General features: G+C 42.3%; 1 protein-coding gene across 2 annotated transcripts in view; it reads left to right on the top strand.

The window, feature by feature from the left end:
- Positions 1-13,407, top strand: part of SLC16A5 (solute carrier family 16 member 5) — a 127,189-nt gene extending 113,782 nt beyond the window's left edge. For both annotated transcript variants that reach the window (XM_077251736.1, XM_077251737.1), the window contains exons 3-5: positions 1,863-2,006; positions 5,238-6,050; positions 7,425-13,407. In XM_077251736.1, coding sequence (XP_077107851.1) covers positions 1,863-2,006; positions 5,238-6,050; positions 7,425-7,648 — 1,181 coding nt within the window. In that variant the 3' untranslated portion in view covers positions 7,649-13,407. The remainder of the gene's footprint in view (positions 1-1,862; positions 2,007-5,237; positions 6,051-7,424) is intronic.
- The last annotated feature ends 5,574 nt before the right edge of the window (positions 13,408-18,981 follow it).

Below are 18,981 nucleotides of genomic sequence, written 5' to 3'. Positions count from 1 at the left end.
ATGCTATGGTGGTGCTGCAGAAGATTACTGCACAATCCCAATGCCAAGGCTACAGGTACCAACTCTGGGCTTAGGTTACGGATTGGAGACCTAGTTTATTGGTCTTCAATCGTTTAACTCTTTACATGCTGAAGTCAATAGTGATTGTAGCAATTAGAAAGGTTCCCTCTGCGTCATAACCGCATTGCGACTTCAAGGGTCAAGTGCTTTACTATTGAAAATGTGAACCTTACAAATGACCCATGAGTATAAAGTATTAAGGGGGTTCTCTATGATTGGGGTACTAGTTTGCAGCCACTCTATGGCAGTGCACTAGCTGTAAGGATTCTACAGTGCATCGGGAGCAGGCGGACATGTGACCGCAAGTATGTGATTTGTATACAGGTGGTTACATGCCAACTAAACATGCGTCACCTCACCCTCAAGTTTGAGTGAGGTAGGACACATCCAGTCGGAATATGACTGGCAGTGACAGCAGACTTGTACCCCAAGCCTGAACAACACTTTTAAATTCTAAAGGTATAAAAAAAATCCTCTCTCCAACACTTTTTTGTTTTGTTGTTTTAATTACGAACTACAAAGAAATGTAAATTTTGTAAATTGGGAGTATATGACAATTTGGGTGTTGTGGACAGAGAGGAAACACATGGATAGATGAAGACCTCAAGAACCTTACAGGTAATGTTGCCATTACTTAAAGGGAACCTGTCACCCCCAAAATGGAAGTTGAGCTAAGCCCACCGGCATCAGGGGCTTATCTACGGCATTCTGTAATGCTGTAGATAAGCCCCCCGATGTATCCTAAAAGAGGAGAAAAAGAGGTTATATTATACTCACCCGGGGCGGTCCCGGTCCAGTCCAATGGGTGTCGCGGTCGGGTTCGGCGCCTCCTATCTTCATCAGGTGACGTCCTCTTCTGGTCTTCACACAGCGGCTCCAGCGCAGGCGTACTTTGTTTGCCCTGTTGAGGGCAGAGCAAAGTACTGCAGTGCGCAGGTGCCGGGAAAGGTCAGAGAGGCCCTGCGCACTGCAGTACTTTGCTCTCCCCTCAACAGGGCAGACAAAGTACGCCTGTGCCGGAGCCGCAGCATGAAGACCAGAAGAGGACATCATCGTACGAAGATGGGATGCCCCGGACCGGACCGCGATGCCCATCGGATCGGACCGCCTCCCCAGGTGAGTATAATCTAACCTCTTTTTCTCATTTTTTAGGTTACATCGGGGGCCTATCTACAGCATTACAGAATGCTGTAGATAAGCCCCTGATGCCGGTGGGCTTAGCTCACCGTTGATATTGGGGGCGACAGGTTCCCTTTAATGATTTCAAATCAGGCTTCAATCTGCTTACTGATCTATAAGGTTAATGGTCTCACCACACTGATCAGACTCTGAAGCCGGCATACCGACAATACTGAAGAAGGCTCGGACCAATATTGATGCTTACCCGATACTTTTATATTTGATTCTGCATTATTTGTAACTATATATTTTTTCCTCTCCAGTGTGTGCATATAGATTACATCCATGTCTGTATCGCTTTCATTTGTACTTTTATAGTACTGCATTTTTTTTAAATTAGTATTATGGTTCTTGAAATATGATGATGAAAACAACTGCTTAATCCTTAGGATTTAAAACAACACATGCAGTATTAAGGGCTGGGGTTGATGCACATTCCTTGGGGGATTATACCTGGTGGAACAAGAAGGATGAGGAAAAATTTAAAAGGGCACCTACAAAAATAAAAATTACACTTGGAATATTGTTAACTACACACTTCTATGCACTTTACAAATAAGTTGTGTTGAAGTCTCTATTACCAATACGAGATCATATTTTCTTTATATATTCCTATCCTACAGGTCCATTATGCAGCATTATGGTAGAAAGATTTGGCTGCAGAGTGTCGGTAATGGTTGGCAGCCTCTTATGTGGCATTGGGATGGTCACCAGCTCCTTCTCTCAGACTATTGTACACCTCTACTTAAGTGCTGGACTTATTGGAGGTGAGTTCTTCATAATCGAATTTTTCTACTACAAGATTTTTTTTTCTTCATACAATATAAATTGTCACCACACATTATCTGACAGTTTAACTTTTTTTTTTCTTACAGATCACATAACTTTCTAACATTGGGAATTATATTTTGCTCTAGGTCCAACAATTAATGCCATAATATCGGTTTATATAGTGAAGCTCTATAGCAGAAAAATTGATCTCTGACTTCAGTTAAGATAGATTATGAAAATAATTAGTACAAACATTTTGAACTTATTAAGATAAAGGGAAAACATGTTTTACAAAGGTGAACATTTAGTGTTTTCTTTTTTTCAACATAAATACTGACCTACTAGTTAATGATGGAAGTTGTACTCTAGAAACAGCGCTCTTCCATCTACAGGAAGGAGATTTGCATATTTTTCAAGGAAACTATATTCCCAACTGGATGCTGTTTTTCCCTAAAGAAAAGCAATATTCCAGTGAGGCTGTATTCGTGGCACTTCACTAAATTGTAAGGACTTGTTCAGACACTGTTTTTTTGAGTGTATACTGTATGCCTAAGGCCGGGGGCGAGTCTCGCGCATCAATACCCGACACTGCAGCCGGCACTCGGACCATGCTTATTTTTATTTCTTGCAGATTTGACTCATCAAAGCATTTTTTTAATCTGCAGTATGTCAATTCTTTCAGGGCTTTTGGAGTGCTTTTTACCCTCTCCAATGAGTGGGGGGAAAAAAACACATCCAAAAACATGTTAAAAAAAAATAAAACAACAACAAACATACATGTTTTATGCAGCTTTTTTTTCCTGTTAACCCCCAAGTATTTGCAGCAAAAACCCAACTGCACATACCCTAAAGCTGTGAGGTGATGAGGTTGCAGTCACATCTGGCTCTGGTGCCTCTGTCAAATAAAGGTGTCCATACATCTTAGATGACGACTGGTAGACAGCTATATTTCCTAGTCCCCTAATCCCCTTGTAAAATGCCAGATAATAGATGCACACCTCCTTCAGCGGTGTCGTTCCAGCAATAGCAGTGCCTGCGATCTCACCATGCCACTTTATGTCTATGTAATGTATAAGGTTCATGTTGTATGTCCCACAGTATCTTTCAGCAGGTTATTTATTTATATTTCTAACTTGCTACTATGCTCCTCTGCCGATGTAAGTAGAGTAAATTCAAAGGAGCTTTTTGCCAGGATTCTGGCATTAAACTCCTTGACATTTTCACAAATTTGTATGCAACTTGATTGTGCTTGTCTTTTTTTTTTTTTTTTATTTAAGTGCGAGCACAGGCGTTGGCTGATGAGACTGCTTCTCCCATCAGCAGTTCCTGACATCACTGTTATCAGTGACAGCAGACACAGCCTGATAGGAGGAGTAGTCTCATCAGCCCACGTCTGCTGACCTACGGTAAGCTTTTTACCGGGGGTCACAGCTGCAGGGTCACGCTGACATCTGACAGTATGACTCCGCAGCGCTCTGACTGACGGTCTTACCAGCGGTAATGTTACTGCAGATAAGAACCACCATGCCAGTGTTTCCCACGCTGTCACACAGATGACAACATGGAAAACACCATATGAAGCCGGTAAAAATGCAAACAAGAACTCAGCAATTCCGCATACCTTTTCATACCTGCGATTTTGCTGCAGATTTGACTGACTCAATTGAAGTCAATGTGTTAAAAAAGCTAAAAATTTGCACAAAGAATTGACATGCTGCAGAAAAAAAACGCACTGCAAATACTCAAAGGAAATTTACCGATCATTTGTGCAACACTTCAGAATTGTCATTGAATTAGCTTTCATAAAGATTCCATAGCGTTTTTTAGCCATTTCCGCAAGGAAAAAATTCTGTGAAAATGCTTCAGTAATGCACCGTGTGCCCATAGCCAAATAGTGCCCAAATATATCTACATACAAGGGATAAATACTGTCACACCATGGCCACACCACAAATTACCAGCATATAATGACCAAATACTACATACAATGGACAAGTACCTATACATCATGACCAGACCACATATTATTTTCAGTGATCAAATACTACATACAATGGCCAAATACCGCCATACCATGACCAGACCACATATTAACATCAAATAGTGATTAAATAAAACCACATACAAGGGATAAATACTGCCACACCATGACTAGAAAAATATAATACAACAGTAATAATGTCCCGTAATTTGCCCTTACAGTAGTTATGTCCACCACTTGCCACCATAAACCAATAATCTATGTTCCCTATTCAGGCTCCTATACAGTAACTGCTGCCAATCCTGGCCCCTTCCTGTAACAATGTTCTCCATCCTGGCCCCTTACTGTAATAATGTCCAACATCGTTGTCCCGCATCCTGGCACTCCTTTGTAATACACAAAAAAAATCTTGCCTCTCCACGCTCCCATGTCATCCTCTTCTTGCTCCAGATGCGTTGCAGAAGAGGCTGGCAGCTGATGTAGGCAGCTTTCTGTACCACACTCAGTTGAAACTGGCGGGCCACCGATCAAGGCGCTGCTCCTTGCCGGTTCTGGAAACCGGCGGTAATGTTAGTAACCAGTTCCCCGGAACTGGTAAAAGGCAGCTGAATCCTACCCCTTAGTTTAAGCTCTAAAAACCTGCCGAGGGATTCCTTTTAACATTGTAATGAGTAGGAGAAGCTTTTTAATTAATGTATCCATACGTGGAAATCACTGATAAAATAATAAAATACTCATTGGAATAACAGACACATTGACCAAACCATGATGACACTTGGACTGTTACACGCATATGTGAAAGTCAGATATCTGAATGAGGACTTAATCTGAAGAACAAATACTGTTTTTGGGTACATGACACATTGACCAAACATAAATGAAAAATGGATCAAAAACACTGATGACACTTGGAATGTTTTTTGCATGAAAAATTAGATGTCTGAATGAGGCCTTACTGCATTTCTCAGTTTAGGAAAAAGAATGTAATTACAAGTACAGAAAATGTATGAACAGCAATTAACAATCTGACAAATTTAAAGTTGCATGTTTCACAGAACACATTTGGCAAGATTTTCTTCTACAGTTTGAGTTTTATGGTTTGGTTTATTTAAGCTCTACTATAATTTGACACTTATTTTTACATTTGCTTTCACATTCAAAAATTCCCCCAAGTAATCTTAATATTTGTAAGGCTTTTTTTTAATTAAAGGAAATAATGAAGTATTCTGTTTTGTTTTTCTCACAGGTTTGGGACTTTGTTTTTGTTTCCAAGCAGCAGTCACAGTACTTGGATACTACTTTATCAAGCGTAGGACTTTGGCCAATGCTCTTGCATCCACAGGGGCCTCAGTAGGCATGGCTCTCTGGCCCATTGCATCCCAGCACCTTTTGGAGTCCATGGGATGGAGAGGTTCCTTTATGATCTTTGGTGGAGTGCTGCTAAACTGTTGTGTTTGTGGTGCAATGATGAGGCCAGTTAAAGCTCCACCAGCTGTCCCTAGTAAGGATGGATCCTCATCAACAGCCAATGGAGTAAACCATGACACTACAGAATTGGAACATGGTAAAGGCCTACAAAGATACATGGCTTTTGATCTACTACTTCGGCACAGACGATACCAGATTTACACAATAGGGGTCACCTGGCTGGTTTTAGGCTTTGTCTTGCCACTTTTCTACTTCGTACCGTATGCCACCAGCAGTGGCTTTGAAGATTCAACATCTGCACTTTTGCTCTCTTTAATTGGGTTTATTAATATTTTTGCACGTCCAGTGGCCGGACTCGTGTCTCAGCAGCGGATATTTTCTGGCAAACTGATTTACCTATTTAGTGGAGCAGTAATTGCGAATGGACTTAGCAACCTAGTGTGCGCAACTTTTGTGTCCTTTCCAGGCCTCATTATTTATTGCGTCCTGTATGGCATCTCTATGAGTGTAATTGGATCACTTATATTCCAAGTACTTATGGATATAGTTGGCATGAAACGATTTCCTGCAGCTTTTGGACTTTTTACAATACTGTTAAGTGTTACAATCTTGGTGGGACCACCGCTGGCAGGTAGGTAAAAATGAAAAGACAATTTTATGTTATTTTTTTGGTGATTCAGGAAACCCTCTTCTATTTCAGGACAGAGGAACCTAAAGGTACCTTCACCCTAAACGATTTACCAACGATCACGACCAGCGATACGACCTGGTCGTGATCGTTGGTAAGTCGTTGTGTGGTCGCTGGAGAGCTGTCACACAGACAGCTCTCCAGCGACCAACGATGCCGAGGTCCCCGGGTAACCAGGGTAAACATCGGGTTACTAAGCGCAGGGCCGCACTTAGTAACCCGATGTTTACCCTGGTTACCAGCGTAAACGTAAAAAAAACCAAACAGTACATACTCACATTCCGGTGTCCGTCAGGTCCCTCGCCATCCGCTTCCCGCACTGACTGTGAGTGCCGGCCGTAAAGTACAGCACAGCGGTGACGTCACCGCTGTGCTCTGCTTTTACTTTAGGGCCAGCACTCACAGTCAGTGCAGGAAGCGGACGGCGAGGGACCTGACGGACACTGGAATGTGAGTATGTACTGTTTTTTTTTTTTTTACGTTTACGCTGGTAACCAGGGTAAACATCGGGTTACTAAGCGCGGCCCTGCGCTTAGTAACCCGATGTTTACCCTGGTTACCAGTGAAGACATCGCTGGATCGGTGTCACACACACCGATGCAGCGATGTCTACAGGAGATCCAGCGACGAAATAAAGTTCTGGCCTTTCTGCTCCGACCAACGATGGCACCTGATCCTAATCGCTGCTGCCTGTCAAACACAATGATATCGCTAGCCAGGACGCTGCAACGTCACGGATCGCTAGCGATATCGTTTAGTGTGAAGGTACCTTAATGTATTCCTGATAGAGAATTTATCACTCTGACTATTTGTGTTCTGCTTTTTGTATAGAGAAGCAGAATCTTGTACCCCTAACCAGGGGAAGTTTTACAGGGAGCACCTGGTTATGGCCGGTTTATGGTGAAATGATGTTCTTTCCACCTCCGGAATATGACCCCAGCAGTGTTCACTGGAATCTTCAGTAGTTTAGAAATTCTTCTGTAACCAATGCCATCAGTATGTTTCGCAACAATAAGGTTGTGAAGGTCTTGAGACAGCTCACTAGTTTTGCCCACCATGAGATGTTTCTTGTGTGGCATTTTGGTAATGAGACTCCTTTTTACAGGTCATCAGTTGAACCACTTGATAATATTTTCACTAAGTGGCAGAATTGCTTTCTAATTACTCATGTTACCGACATCTGGTAGGAATTTCATGTCAATAGCACATTTAGAAATATATTTATTTAGAAAATTGGTGACGTGCTCAATACTTATTTCACCTGCTGTATATATATTAGTATCTGAATTAATGCTTATGTCTGTTTTTATCCCACAGGTTTGCTGGTGGACATCACTGGTCAATATAATCTAGTATTCTACTTCACATGTAGTGCTGTCACCTCATCTGGACTTTTTATGTTCTTGGCATCTTACATACTTGATAAAAAAGAAGGAAAGACTAAAAAGAAAATTTATAACCCAAGTGACACTGTTGGGACTACTAATCACCAAAATATTATTTATCGCCCAGCAATGAAACAAGAGGATTTTGTAATATGAGTGGCAATTTCGGAATAATGACCCACCAATGCTCTCACTAATAGAATTTTATCAGGGAAAATGAGAGACAGAAGTATCCATGAAATCCTATGTACCGTACCTCAGATCAGAAGTCTGTGAGGTGAAACGCCTTGGAGAAAAGGATGCTCTCTCAGGGAGTTGATCTGTTGGGGATGAATGCCACGTGGCTCCAAAAAATGCAACACAAGTATTGGATAAAGTCCAGGTAGTGCAATAGACTGAGGTACAATACTATATAAAGTAATCAAGAGAATTCCATTGGAAAGGGCTCACCCACAAACCTGTAGCAATTTTACTTCATGTTACAAATTTCCAACACAAGACAGTGTTATATTTTTATTATCTTAACAAGAAATTGCTGCCAAGTGCTGTCAAGATGAAGACTATTCGGCTTGTTTCATCTGCAACAGCTAATGTCTGGAATGTCCTTGTTAAAAAGGTATTCTCAAGTTTTGGAAGTTATCAGCTATCAAGTAGATGGGGGATAACGACCAGATCACTGGGGTCTTACCACTGGGACCCCCACCAATGTCATGAATCAGGGCTCTCAAGAGCTGCATTCGGTTTGTCTTCGGCATTCCCATTAAGAATGAATGGAGTGGCAGTGTGCATGATTGACTACACAATCCAGTTATTGGGAACAGTGGGGGTCTCCGAGGTCCAACTCCTAGCCAAAGGTGAATAGCTACCAAAGCTGAGACCATTCCTTTAAAGTCTGAAGTAAAACAAAGCTTTGGACTATAAAATGTCAATGAAATGTAAAGAGAGAAAATATATGTACGGTATGCTATAAAATGCATTATACATGCAGTATATTTTCAAAACTTAAGGGGATATTCCCAAGTTACGAAATTGGTATAGTTGGATAAAGCCAGTCAATTGCAAACTTCATTTTTTTCATGCTGTCTAACTATCTGCTTTCATTCTCGAGTTATTAGGGCTTTTAGCTTATATACTGTACGGCTTATTGCCAAGGGCCTCAACTACCAGGGCCTGGCCAGGTGTGCGCAGTACTTAGTCCAGGCTAAGGGGTTAACTCATGAGATACCAGATCTCCTAATCACTGCTTTCACTTTCTTGTGCTGTGTGCTTGTTCAAAGGTCTTGTTATCCATATATGCAAATATTGTGACAACAGTGTAGACTTCAGAATGAACACTGCAGACTTGCACATGTTAGAGCAGCATATAGGATGAAGCTAATGAATCCAAACTGTCAATCAAGGAGGCGTGCCTGCTGGCCCTCACCGTCACAGCAACAAAGAAATGAAAGATACTGGAGAGCTTTTTATATTACCCTTTGCCAATGCCAAATAGTCCTTAAACTTTCCAGGTCTTGATGAGGTGAAGTTTAACAATTCTGGAAAAGTAGTAAATCTGCTATTGACGAGGTAAAAAAAAAAATGCTTGACATTACTGCAGAGACTCCTCTATTATACTCACAAGGGTAAAATCAAAAGACCTGACATGACCTTAGTTTTGAAAATCCAGTGCCTATGGTATGTCACTACTGAGTCATCTACCCTTCTATGTTCTTATACAGGAATGTGCCTCACACATTTGTAGAACTTGCTGATAGCAAATCTACTACAATGCGCTCTGTAAGAAGTGATAGACTCTATTCCATGAAGTTCTGGGCAGTTCAGTTAGCTGCAGTTTAATTGCTTAGATGCCAAAGTCACCCCTGTGCCACATCACTTACCCTGTTATGGCAGGATAGATTAATATTACCCGAAAACAGAAATAAGCATCTTATTCCAACAACGTACTCTGGGGAATGAATTAGAATACATATATTTTATATAATCTGACTTAAAGGGGTATTCTCATGGTATTTGCTTTAATTACCATAGTTTAACAGCATGAAAATAAGCATGTTTGCAGTTGACTTGCTTTTTTTTATCTGCTGTCATTTTCCTGCAATGAGAGCTTTTATCTTACATGGTGTTCAGCTGGTTTCCAAAGAGATCAACTGACAGAGTGTGGCCAAGTGAGTGCAGTAGATAAAGGGAGTCTATCAGCACAGAATAACTGTTCAAACCAAGTACAGGCACCTGGTGCACGCTTGGTATGGTTAAACATTTAAGTGCACCTTACCACCTACGTATTTTCCCTTTGACTTTACTCCCTCCCCCACTTTACCCACTTACTTGACAGCTCTGGCTTCATAGAGTCAATGAAGGGCATAGATGGAAACTAGATGGGAAGGTGCACTTAAATGATAGGCAGTGTCAAGGGTGCACGGTAGTTTGAACAGACACACTATGCCAACAGCCCCTCTTTTTGAATTTAAAGGCAGTCTAACCCCTAACATTCAAGTCTGCTCTCTCCAGCCCATTGATTTCTGTACAGAAATTAGCTGCTCACCTACCTTCCCCTCAACTCCTGACAAGTTGCTGTTATAAATCTTGCAAAATCAGCAGCCCCCACTATTGTCAACTTTTAAAGCAGGTCTTCTATTCATGGCTCTCACTGCCTGGAGCTGTGTGCTTGTTCAAATGCACCATTATGCGGAAATATAACTACAGTGATGGCAGTGTAGACTCTGGGAAAAAAACACTGATGGCTGAATGTGTTGCAGCTGAGTTTTATAGTTCTATTAAGTTCTTCTGCTCACCAGAACAGTCACTGGAGAGCCCGTCCTGCCAGAAACCAGGATGGAATGAGACTGCAGTTGTGAGCCGCTCAAGAGACAACCTGAGAATGCCCCTTTAACAAGCTAGTGATTTACATAGAAATGCACTTAAAAACTCATTTTTAATCAATAGGTAATTTGTTGATGACACATTCCTTTTTATGTTATTTTTGTGTATAACTTTTTTGTTTGTTTTTTCACAGTGGCCTCTAGGCATAACTCGTACTTCCTGTACTTTCAGGAAGCCACATGGATATTAGCAGTGAGAGACCAGCAGACTAACTCAGACCCTACTTAGTTTTATTGGAGTATGCAAAGAGCATGCTCTGATTAGGGCAAAGGTGACTGTTCAGGGAGGAGGAAGAGGTGCGCTGTAACATCACCTGTGACTACTGGATAGTGTGATATCTACGGTGCATACAGGAATTACCTTTCAGTGTAATCCTGCTTGTGATGATGAGGCTGCAGAAAAGTCTTCTGTATAAATCAGCGAAAGTGAGTCTATACTAGGCCAGTTTGAAAATTGCAAGATTTCTGTTTGTTTCTGTGGGTTTATTTTTTAATAACCTAGATAGGGGTACCTAAACTTAAAATAAACTTTTATCAAACTTTTTTGAAAATCCATTTACCATAAAATAATAATGTAAACAATAGATCATTTTCTGAGGATACATTTTCTTCAACAAAACTGAGCCTTTTCTTAGTTTAGGCCATCAGTATTAGTTTGTGGGGGTCTAACTCCCACGGCCTAATGATTATCTCGTAAGGGCTTGGGGAAGTTAAGCTGATTTGCAGGATCACCTTTTTAACATATGAAATCTTCATCCAAAGTAGGTTTGAAATGAATGTTGTTCATGCATCTAATGTAGTCAGAATGTAATCGGTAATATACAGTACATGCCACAACAGCTATGTTCACACTGAACTATGTTACTTATTCCCCTTTTACTTCCGAGAAACTGGATGTGATTATGTAACTAAACAAATATTTTAATGACTGTCAAACTGAGAATGGAAACCTTTTTATTACTATGATTTTAATGCAATATGAAACTCCGTAGTCACATGAAGTTTAATACTGATCAAAGAAAGCAAAATGACACTAAATTCTGGGTCATACAAAGTGATGGGGTCTAATAACTCTAATCACAATAGACATATATTTTTCTAGATTTCTTACCACCTTCACAGACCAGGACACTAATTTCTAGCAATAGGTATTTATGCTGGGCATTTAGATCAGAATTTCCGCTAACATTGATCTTGTATTACAATTCTAAAGTACCATAGGTTGGGTTAGATTATAAATATGCTCATTGTAATACACTTTGTATATGACCTACCGACAGGAGTAGGCCAGGGAGGTGACAACAGTTTTAAGCAGCATTCTGGAAAAAATAATAGTTGTCACAAGTCATGATTAAGTATGTGAAATATTATAGTGAATCTGTCACCCGGTTTTTGCCACCTTATCTGAGAGCAGCATAAAGAAGGGGCAGAGACCCTGATTCCAGTAATGTCACTTACTGAAATAAAATGACTGTTTGCTCTGCTGCAAATCCACACGCGCTCTGACTGCGGAGCTCTGTATAACCCCACCCACACCACTGATTGGCAGCTTTCTGTGTACACTGTGCATAGGCAGAAAGCTGCCAATTAGCGGTGGGGAGGGTGTCAGAGCATGAATGCTAGGTATTTGTGGAGGAAAATGTAATAATAGTCCATGTGCCGGGGTTATATTTCAACCTATTTTTTTAAACTGCTTAGAATGCTAGAAAACACAAAAATTAAGCTGTACTCGCCTTACCAATCCACACACCCATGCTAAGGCTTTCCCATTCTCCCACTGGTCTTTGTAGTTCCGGGTCCAGTGAGGCAGCATTTTACATGTGTGCCAGGTGTGGCTAAGTACTGACTGTAGTGGAGGCGGGTCAGCACAGCGGCAGCCATAGCTGTGGCCAGTGATTGACTGCAGTGGTCTTATGTTGACATGTCATTGCTGAAGTAGAAAGAACAGGGGACAGAGAAATCATTGGTATTGGAAAGCTGAGTTAAACATTTTTGACTATTAATCGCATTCTAAGATTTTTTTAATTTTTTAAAATTTGTATGTGGTTGAACAATCATTTTAGCAGTGATACTGAACCTCAGGGACTGCGGGTAGGAGAAAACCTTAAAAAAAAAAGAAAAAAAAATGTGCCAGTGACTTGAAAGGATGGTCTGGATTATGATTCACTATAGGTCCAGAGATCTAAAATTATAAACACAGCTGTTACTCTCCCTTTGCAGGTCCAGTGATGCCAATCCACCGCTGCCGCCAGTCTTTATTTGCAGGCTGCAGTGGTGATGTTACAGCTACAGCACATGTGACAGCTGAAGCCAAACGGAGAGATCAGTGGCCCGTGTGACTACTTTGGCAGAGCCGCTGAGCTCCGTGACTGGCTGCAGCTGTCATGTGTGCCGTAGCCATGACATAACCCCTGCAGCCTGTAAACCAAGGCAGTGGCGGAGAAGCATCACTGGATCAGCTGATTTTATTTTCGACCTCTGTGAGCCTACAGTGGAAAAAAAATATCCTGGACAACTCCTTTTGAGCAATCTCCAAGTCCAAGCAGTAATATGCATATGGCATGATGATGATGATTTTTTTTTTAAAAGGGGCTTGCATTTTTTGAGATGTGAGCATAGATGTCATTATTTATCTGCCCTATTTGTTCGCGTTTCATAGTAGAATACATAATAATCTGTAAATTTACTTGTATGTTCCCAGTTGGGGATCGCACTTATGTGGAAAGATGTTAATTTATCACATACTCTTGACATTTGTTTGAATTCTGCAATGTAATTATGTAATATTTTTTTTTTCTGCCTTATATTTTAGAGTAATTTCTAAAGATATTGTACTGCAGGGTGCTCGACTTAGACAATGAATGTTATATCTGATAATGTAATGACCAATGAAAAATTTCAATACAATTTGTAATGCACTTTAATATGTCATCTTTATAACAGTAAAAGCTGTAATGACAAATATTAAAAATATGGGATTAAAGCAAAAATGAGGCTTTAAAGTTCCACCGATAATTGTACCACCTCGTTGTTTTGTTTTTTTCTTGTAGTTTTTTCTACTACTGGAGGCTAATCAAATATTTTCCTATGCTGACCAAAGCAATCGGCTGTGTTTCAGAGGATCATTGTGGCGCCCCTGAGGTGCAGTCGCCACAGAGGTACTGCACCTCGGATGAGGTGTGGTGCTCCGCACTACCCAAAACCCAGACACGTACATCCCACACCAGACCTCTCAGGGCCTGGGATGAGCTAGGTAGAGGGTGAGGGTGGAGAAAGTGGAGAGAGTGACAAAGGGGTTGTCATGGAAACAGTAGGAGTCAGGAAAGGTCTAGAAAGCTAGTCAGTTTGTGAGAAGGAGTGAAGCAGAGGAGACGTGAGAGACAGTTAGAGCTGGGGACTTGAGCAGTGAGGAGCTCGTCCCAGCACCAGAGGACAGAAAGAGGAATCAAGGAAGATGGAGAGAAGCTCCAGACAGAAAGAGAGAGAAGGGGTCCTAGGGGCATGGGTAGTGAGGGATCCACCCGTGGGGCCCGTATCCACGCTGACTGTAGTCGGGTGGAGGGAAAAGGTTGCAATGGTGGAACCGGCCCCCAGACTAGTGGAGAACTACAAGGCTCAGCTAGCAAACCGGAGGCTGTGGTATCTGTACATGCCACAGCCACAACCATACACACTTGCTGAAAAGGCAGCCACATAGGGTCAAGGGGAGGAAGAGGATGTCGCTCGACAAAATCCGACGCTGGCTTGGGACACTGTGTGTGAAGACGCAGAGCAGGAGAGGAGGAAGTCAGCGCAGTGAGATGGCCAGGGAAGGAACATCTGAAGGGGGTTCTGACACAGTGTACCGCAAATTACCTGAGAGCTGACTGGACCACAGACCTGGAGAACACAGCACCCGGCTGGGATTGCATAAGAACTATGAGTAAACTGTGGAAACTGCACCCTGCTGTGTCCTCTGAATTCTTGCTGCGCCACTGGCCCTGCACTACAACATTTACCATCATTGACTTTCTTTCCTTAACTGCCCCAGGGCCTAGCTCTACCCATGGAGAGCTGTACCATCTCTGCTGCGTCACCAACTGCCCCGGTGGACCTGAACCGCAGCATCGTCCATTTTCCTTATTGCCGAACACCACGGGTGGCATCACGAACTAATCCCCTATAAACTTTATTCCCCTATAATTTCCACTTTTACTGGATGCCCAGGGCCACGGACCGGGTGACTGCAGCCGTAACAACCCCCTGAAGAACCGTCAGACCCGGCCCGAGTACCGCACGGCCCTAGCGGGCGCTCCATCATAACATGTCCACGCTATAATGCCTTTTTTGTATCTACAAGATCTGGGAGCCCTGCAGTTCTACTATACCAAACTGTGATCTATTCATGGCCATAGGAGGATTAAACCTAAGCCAAGCCAAAACGCTCTGTGTTCAGCAATATTGCTTTTCTGTGTCTCCTCCTAGAAATGTATGACTACATTGACAGCTGCATGTAATTCCCCTGGTCAACACAGCCGACACAGTGTGAGGCCTGTTTCACACGTCAGTGGCTCCGGTACGTGTGGTGACAGTTTCCTCACATACCGGAGACACTGACACACGTAGACACATTAAAATCAATGTGTCTCTGCACATGTCTTTGATTTTTCGCAGACCGTGTGTCCGTGTGCAAAACACAGAGACAGGTCTACGTTTCTCCGGCAGCACGGTCCGCAAAGCGTCCCGCACACGGAGAACAGTGTGCACTCTCCTCCGTGTGCACGTACCGCCGCAGGAGAAACAGCGCTAGAGTTAAGCGCTGTCCCCTGCTTTTGGTGCTGAAGCCGGCATTCATTCCTTCTCCCCAGCAGCGTTCGCTGGAGAGAAGGAATGAAAAATGAAGGTTTTTTTTTTGTGTGTTTAAAATAAAGTTCGTGGTCACCCATAGGGGTGGAGCCGCATATTCATCACTGTAATGAGCGGTACCACGTGACCGCTCACACAGGACAAGTTGCCGGCGCAGAGAGGAGGCATCGTGGGAGCTGGGTGAGTATTTTAATGAAGCGGGTGGGCGCATAGGGGGTGGGAGGCGGGAGGTGACCACGAACTTTATTTTAAACACACAAAAAAAACCACCTTGATTTTTCATTCCTTCTCTCCAGCGAACGCTGCTGGGGGGAAGGAATGAATGCTGGCTTCAGCACCAAAAGCAGGGAACAGCACTTGACTCTAGCGCTGTCTCCTGCACGGTCCGTGTGGTCCTCAGTCCGCACCTGTGCCACGTGAGCACACGGACACGGATAACTCCGGTACCGGAATTATCTGGACGTGTGAGACTGGCCTAAGACTGGCAGCAGTGACTGGACAGTGATAGACTGTGTAGGTATACCTGCCCTAAATAGGCAACACCCATTTGTCACTTTTTCTCATACATGTCTGGGAGCAAAAACAGAGAAATGGCACATAAGAGTTCTAAAAAAAATGCATTCAAAGCAAAGGGACTGATACATCAAAGTGTTTTTCGCCAGAAAACTGGTGTAAAACACTTTGTGTTCAAATTTCACTACTTTTCAATGTGGAATTGCTAAACAATCTAGCAACTTTTGATGTTTCAAGCAGCTCTGTCAAAATAGAACTGGGGACAAGATGCGATGGATCGTCAAATTCAACAAACGTACCAGTGTTTCCCATGCCAGAAATGGTACTCTAGTCTCCGACTGGAGTAGTTTTGGCAAGCCCACGAAGAAGATGCGTCCAATTCATTAAGTGTATGCGCCTCTTAATGAATTCGGAATATCTTATTTGACCGAGCCCTTCATTAACGTTGGTGTGCGCAACTCCAGTCTTAATAGCCTTAGGGACCGAGTCATTAAAGTAGCAAAAATGGCTAATTCTAGGGATCATGCTAAGGACACCATACCAGTAAGATTTTTCCCATCAGAAAATAGCACAGAAAGACACCAAGAAGAGTAATGATGACAAATATTCAAATTTAATTATGTCTGTAATAAAACAAAATTTAGCGAACATCAAAACATGACATTTCCATTGCAGACTTTCACACCAATTCCAATTTGTGTTTTTTTTTATTTTAATTTGTTTGTTTTTTAGAGTACAATCACTCAAAATTTTGCGACTTTTCAGAAGCCAAAAACATCTGGCAACCCAAAACCCAGCACACATCAACGAACATAAAAAGAAAACCGTCAGGCACATACATATAAAATCGATTTTAAAAAAGCATAAATTAAAACAGAATGTCAGCAGGGTTTTGCTATAAATCTGAGAGCAGCATAAGAGAGCCTGACTACAGGGATGTGTTCTTTATTAGGCTGTGTTGTAGTTTTGATACAGTGTTTTATCACCAGGAGATTATAATTTTAAGGGTTCGATCACATCGGAATTAGTTGGGAAAACAAAATTGCTTCATGCTGATATCTCAGTTTGAAATCAGATGCTATCCACCCATTCAAATTTATGGATGTGTGGAAAAGATCAGACTGCACTTGGATGACATCTGTGTGCAGTCCAATTTTCTGCGGACTCAGAGTGGAGAAATTTTGTTCTCCATTTTCTCCTCGCAGTGTGCACCAATTTTCTCATCCTAGAGAATTAGATCACACTAAGCTGACACTCGGATCAAACTCTGATCAGCGTTTGATGAGTGCAATTTGCATAATAGGCCCGATTCTCTCAGATGATAGAATCTACGGTGTATGAACATAGCCCAGGACTAGGTCTCACGTGCATGCCAGGAACCCAGCCCCCACAACTGAATGGCAGCTTGCTCACAAGACGCACTGTAACCAAGGACGCTGCCAATCAGGGGTGTGGGAGGGGGTGATACAGTTTCAGTCCAGTAAGTGATACATCCCTGGAATTGGACTCTCAGCCACTATATTATGCTGCTCTCAGATAACACAGAAAAAATCTGCTGACACCCAAAAAACTAGACCAAGAAAAGGCGCAAATGCAACAATGAGTTGGGCCCTTAGCCTTTTTCATTGTAAGAGGTTAAATTTGTAGTCATAATTCGCTTCATAAATTGACCGGTCGGTACAATATTATACAGCAGAGTTCATTTTCATAAAATCTGAATGGCAAACATTTGCAGCATATACAACCCATGTGAACATACTCTTATGGATGTGAAAGCCCGGTAAATAAAGCATCGCCGGGAAAATGTTGTTACTTTAAGATAAAGTAGAAAACTCAGACATGGGATCTTCAACAAATGTGCTGAGTGTAAAACTATAGTGTATTCATCATCGAAGTTGGTAAGAAGTGGCAGTGGTGTTCGGAAAAGTAGTACTTCGTCTTCTTGAGCGCTACACGACAGCATTGAGTGCCAGCATACTGCTAGGGATGTCCATGAGGACCCGTAAAAAAAAGATGACAGGAAGATGGCAGGAGACCCATCTGCTATGTGTTTCTAGCATGTAGTATGATACAAAGGATGAATCCTTACTGATCAGACAGAGGAACAACCCAGCTAATGTCATGGATGAGACCACTCCTATGAAACGATGTAGACAAAAGCTGTAATAACGACATTTGCGTCCATGTATGGAATTTGCGAATGATCCCTGCTATGTGATCTCCTGTAGGCTGCAGTAATCCCTTTGCAGCAGAGTAGATTAAAAGGTCTGCAGGGCAAAGTACATAAGACTATTCAACTTCATTCCTTATATAATAGGATATTAGGTATTGGGCAATGAATTTCTGCCAGTAAATAAAGAATATATTTTATATTGCCAACGTCTCACAGGTTGTCGTTTGTCCTTCTCGCTGTGTAATGAATATACTTGTATTGAGCCTTTTGTTTCCTTCTCACATAATTCTACTGTAAGCATGCGATCGATAATCTCATGCCAGGCCAGTCTTGGCAAACCAGTAAGGTGGCATGATAATTAGCTTTCATAGTGAGTCTTATGCCCCTTTTTCACTGGTCAACCCAGGCCATTAAATGATTGCTGATGATGATGGGCTATATACAGTAGATTCCAGTGCCTTACTTGCCTGTTTAAACAGGTAGACGAACAGTCTATAGAGAAAGAATTATAATTAATACGAACCTTCTGTGCCCATCGAATACCATGCTCTCAGCAGCACATAACCTCTTTGCATGGGTTGATATGCAGCCGATGATCAGTGTTAAAGGATGTCTCGTATCCCCTAGATGCAATCTAAACTAGAAAATTAGTTGAATAGGGAACTTGGCCCCTATAAAGACCCTATAAGTAGTATACGTTTCATTGTTGTAATTGGTTTGGAAACAATTTATATTCTATATGCAAATGAGTGGGCTTCTTTTGAAAGTTCAAAGGGGCTGCTAAGCAGTGATTCCAAGTATACAAGCGCTGCCCCAGCTGGTGGCAAGTGCGGAGGAAATCACTGCCGGTCGACCCGAACGGTGGACACCACTTAGTGGATCGGGGTAGTGACGTCACTCCCGTATCTGTGGTCGGGTAGATGGAAAAATGTGCAGTTTTGTTCCTGTTCACTGCTTGGCAGCTCCTTTGAACTTTCACACTGGGCTTCCCGCTACATTCCCACATACCCCGTGGTCCAGCGGGTCTCTTCACCCAGGAACTACTCACCACGTTACCTTTGGAGATCGCCTTGATGCGC

Source organism: Ranitomeya variabilis, chromosome 4 (genome assembly GCF_051348905.1).
Source record: "Ranitomeya variabilis isolate aRanVar5 chromosome 4, aRanVar5.hap1, whole genome shotgun sequence".
Taxonomy (NCBI): domain Eukaryota; kingdom Metazoa; phylum Chordata; class Amphibia; order Anura; family Dendrobatidae; genus Ranitomeya; species Ranitomeya variabilis.
The sequence above is the reverse complement of the archived record's forward strand: the minus strand, read 5'-3'. Positions and strand labels throughout refer to the sequence as shown.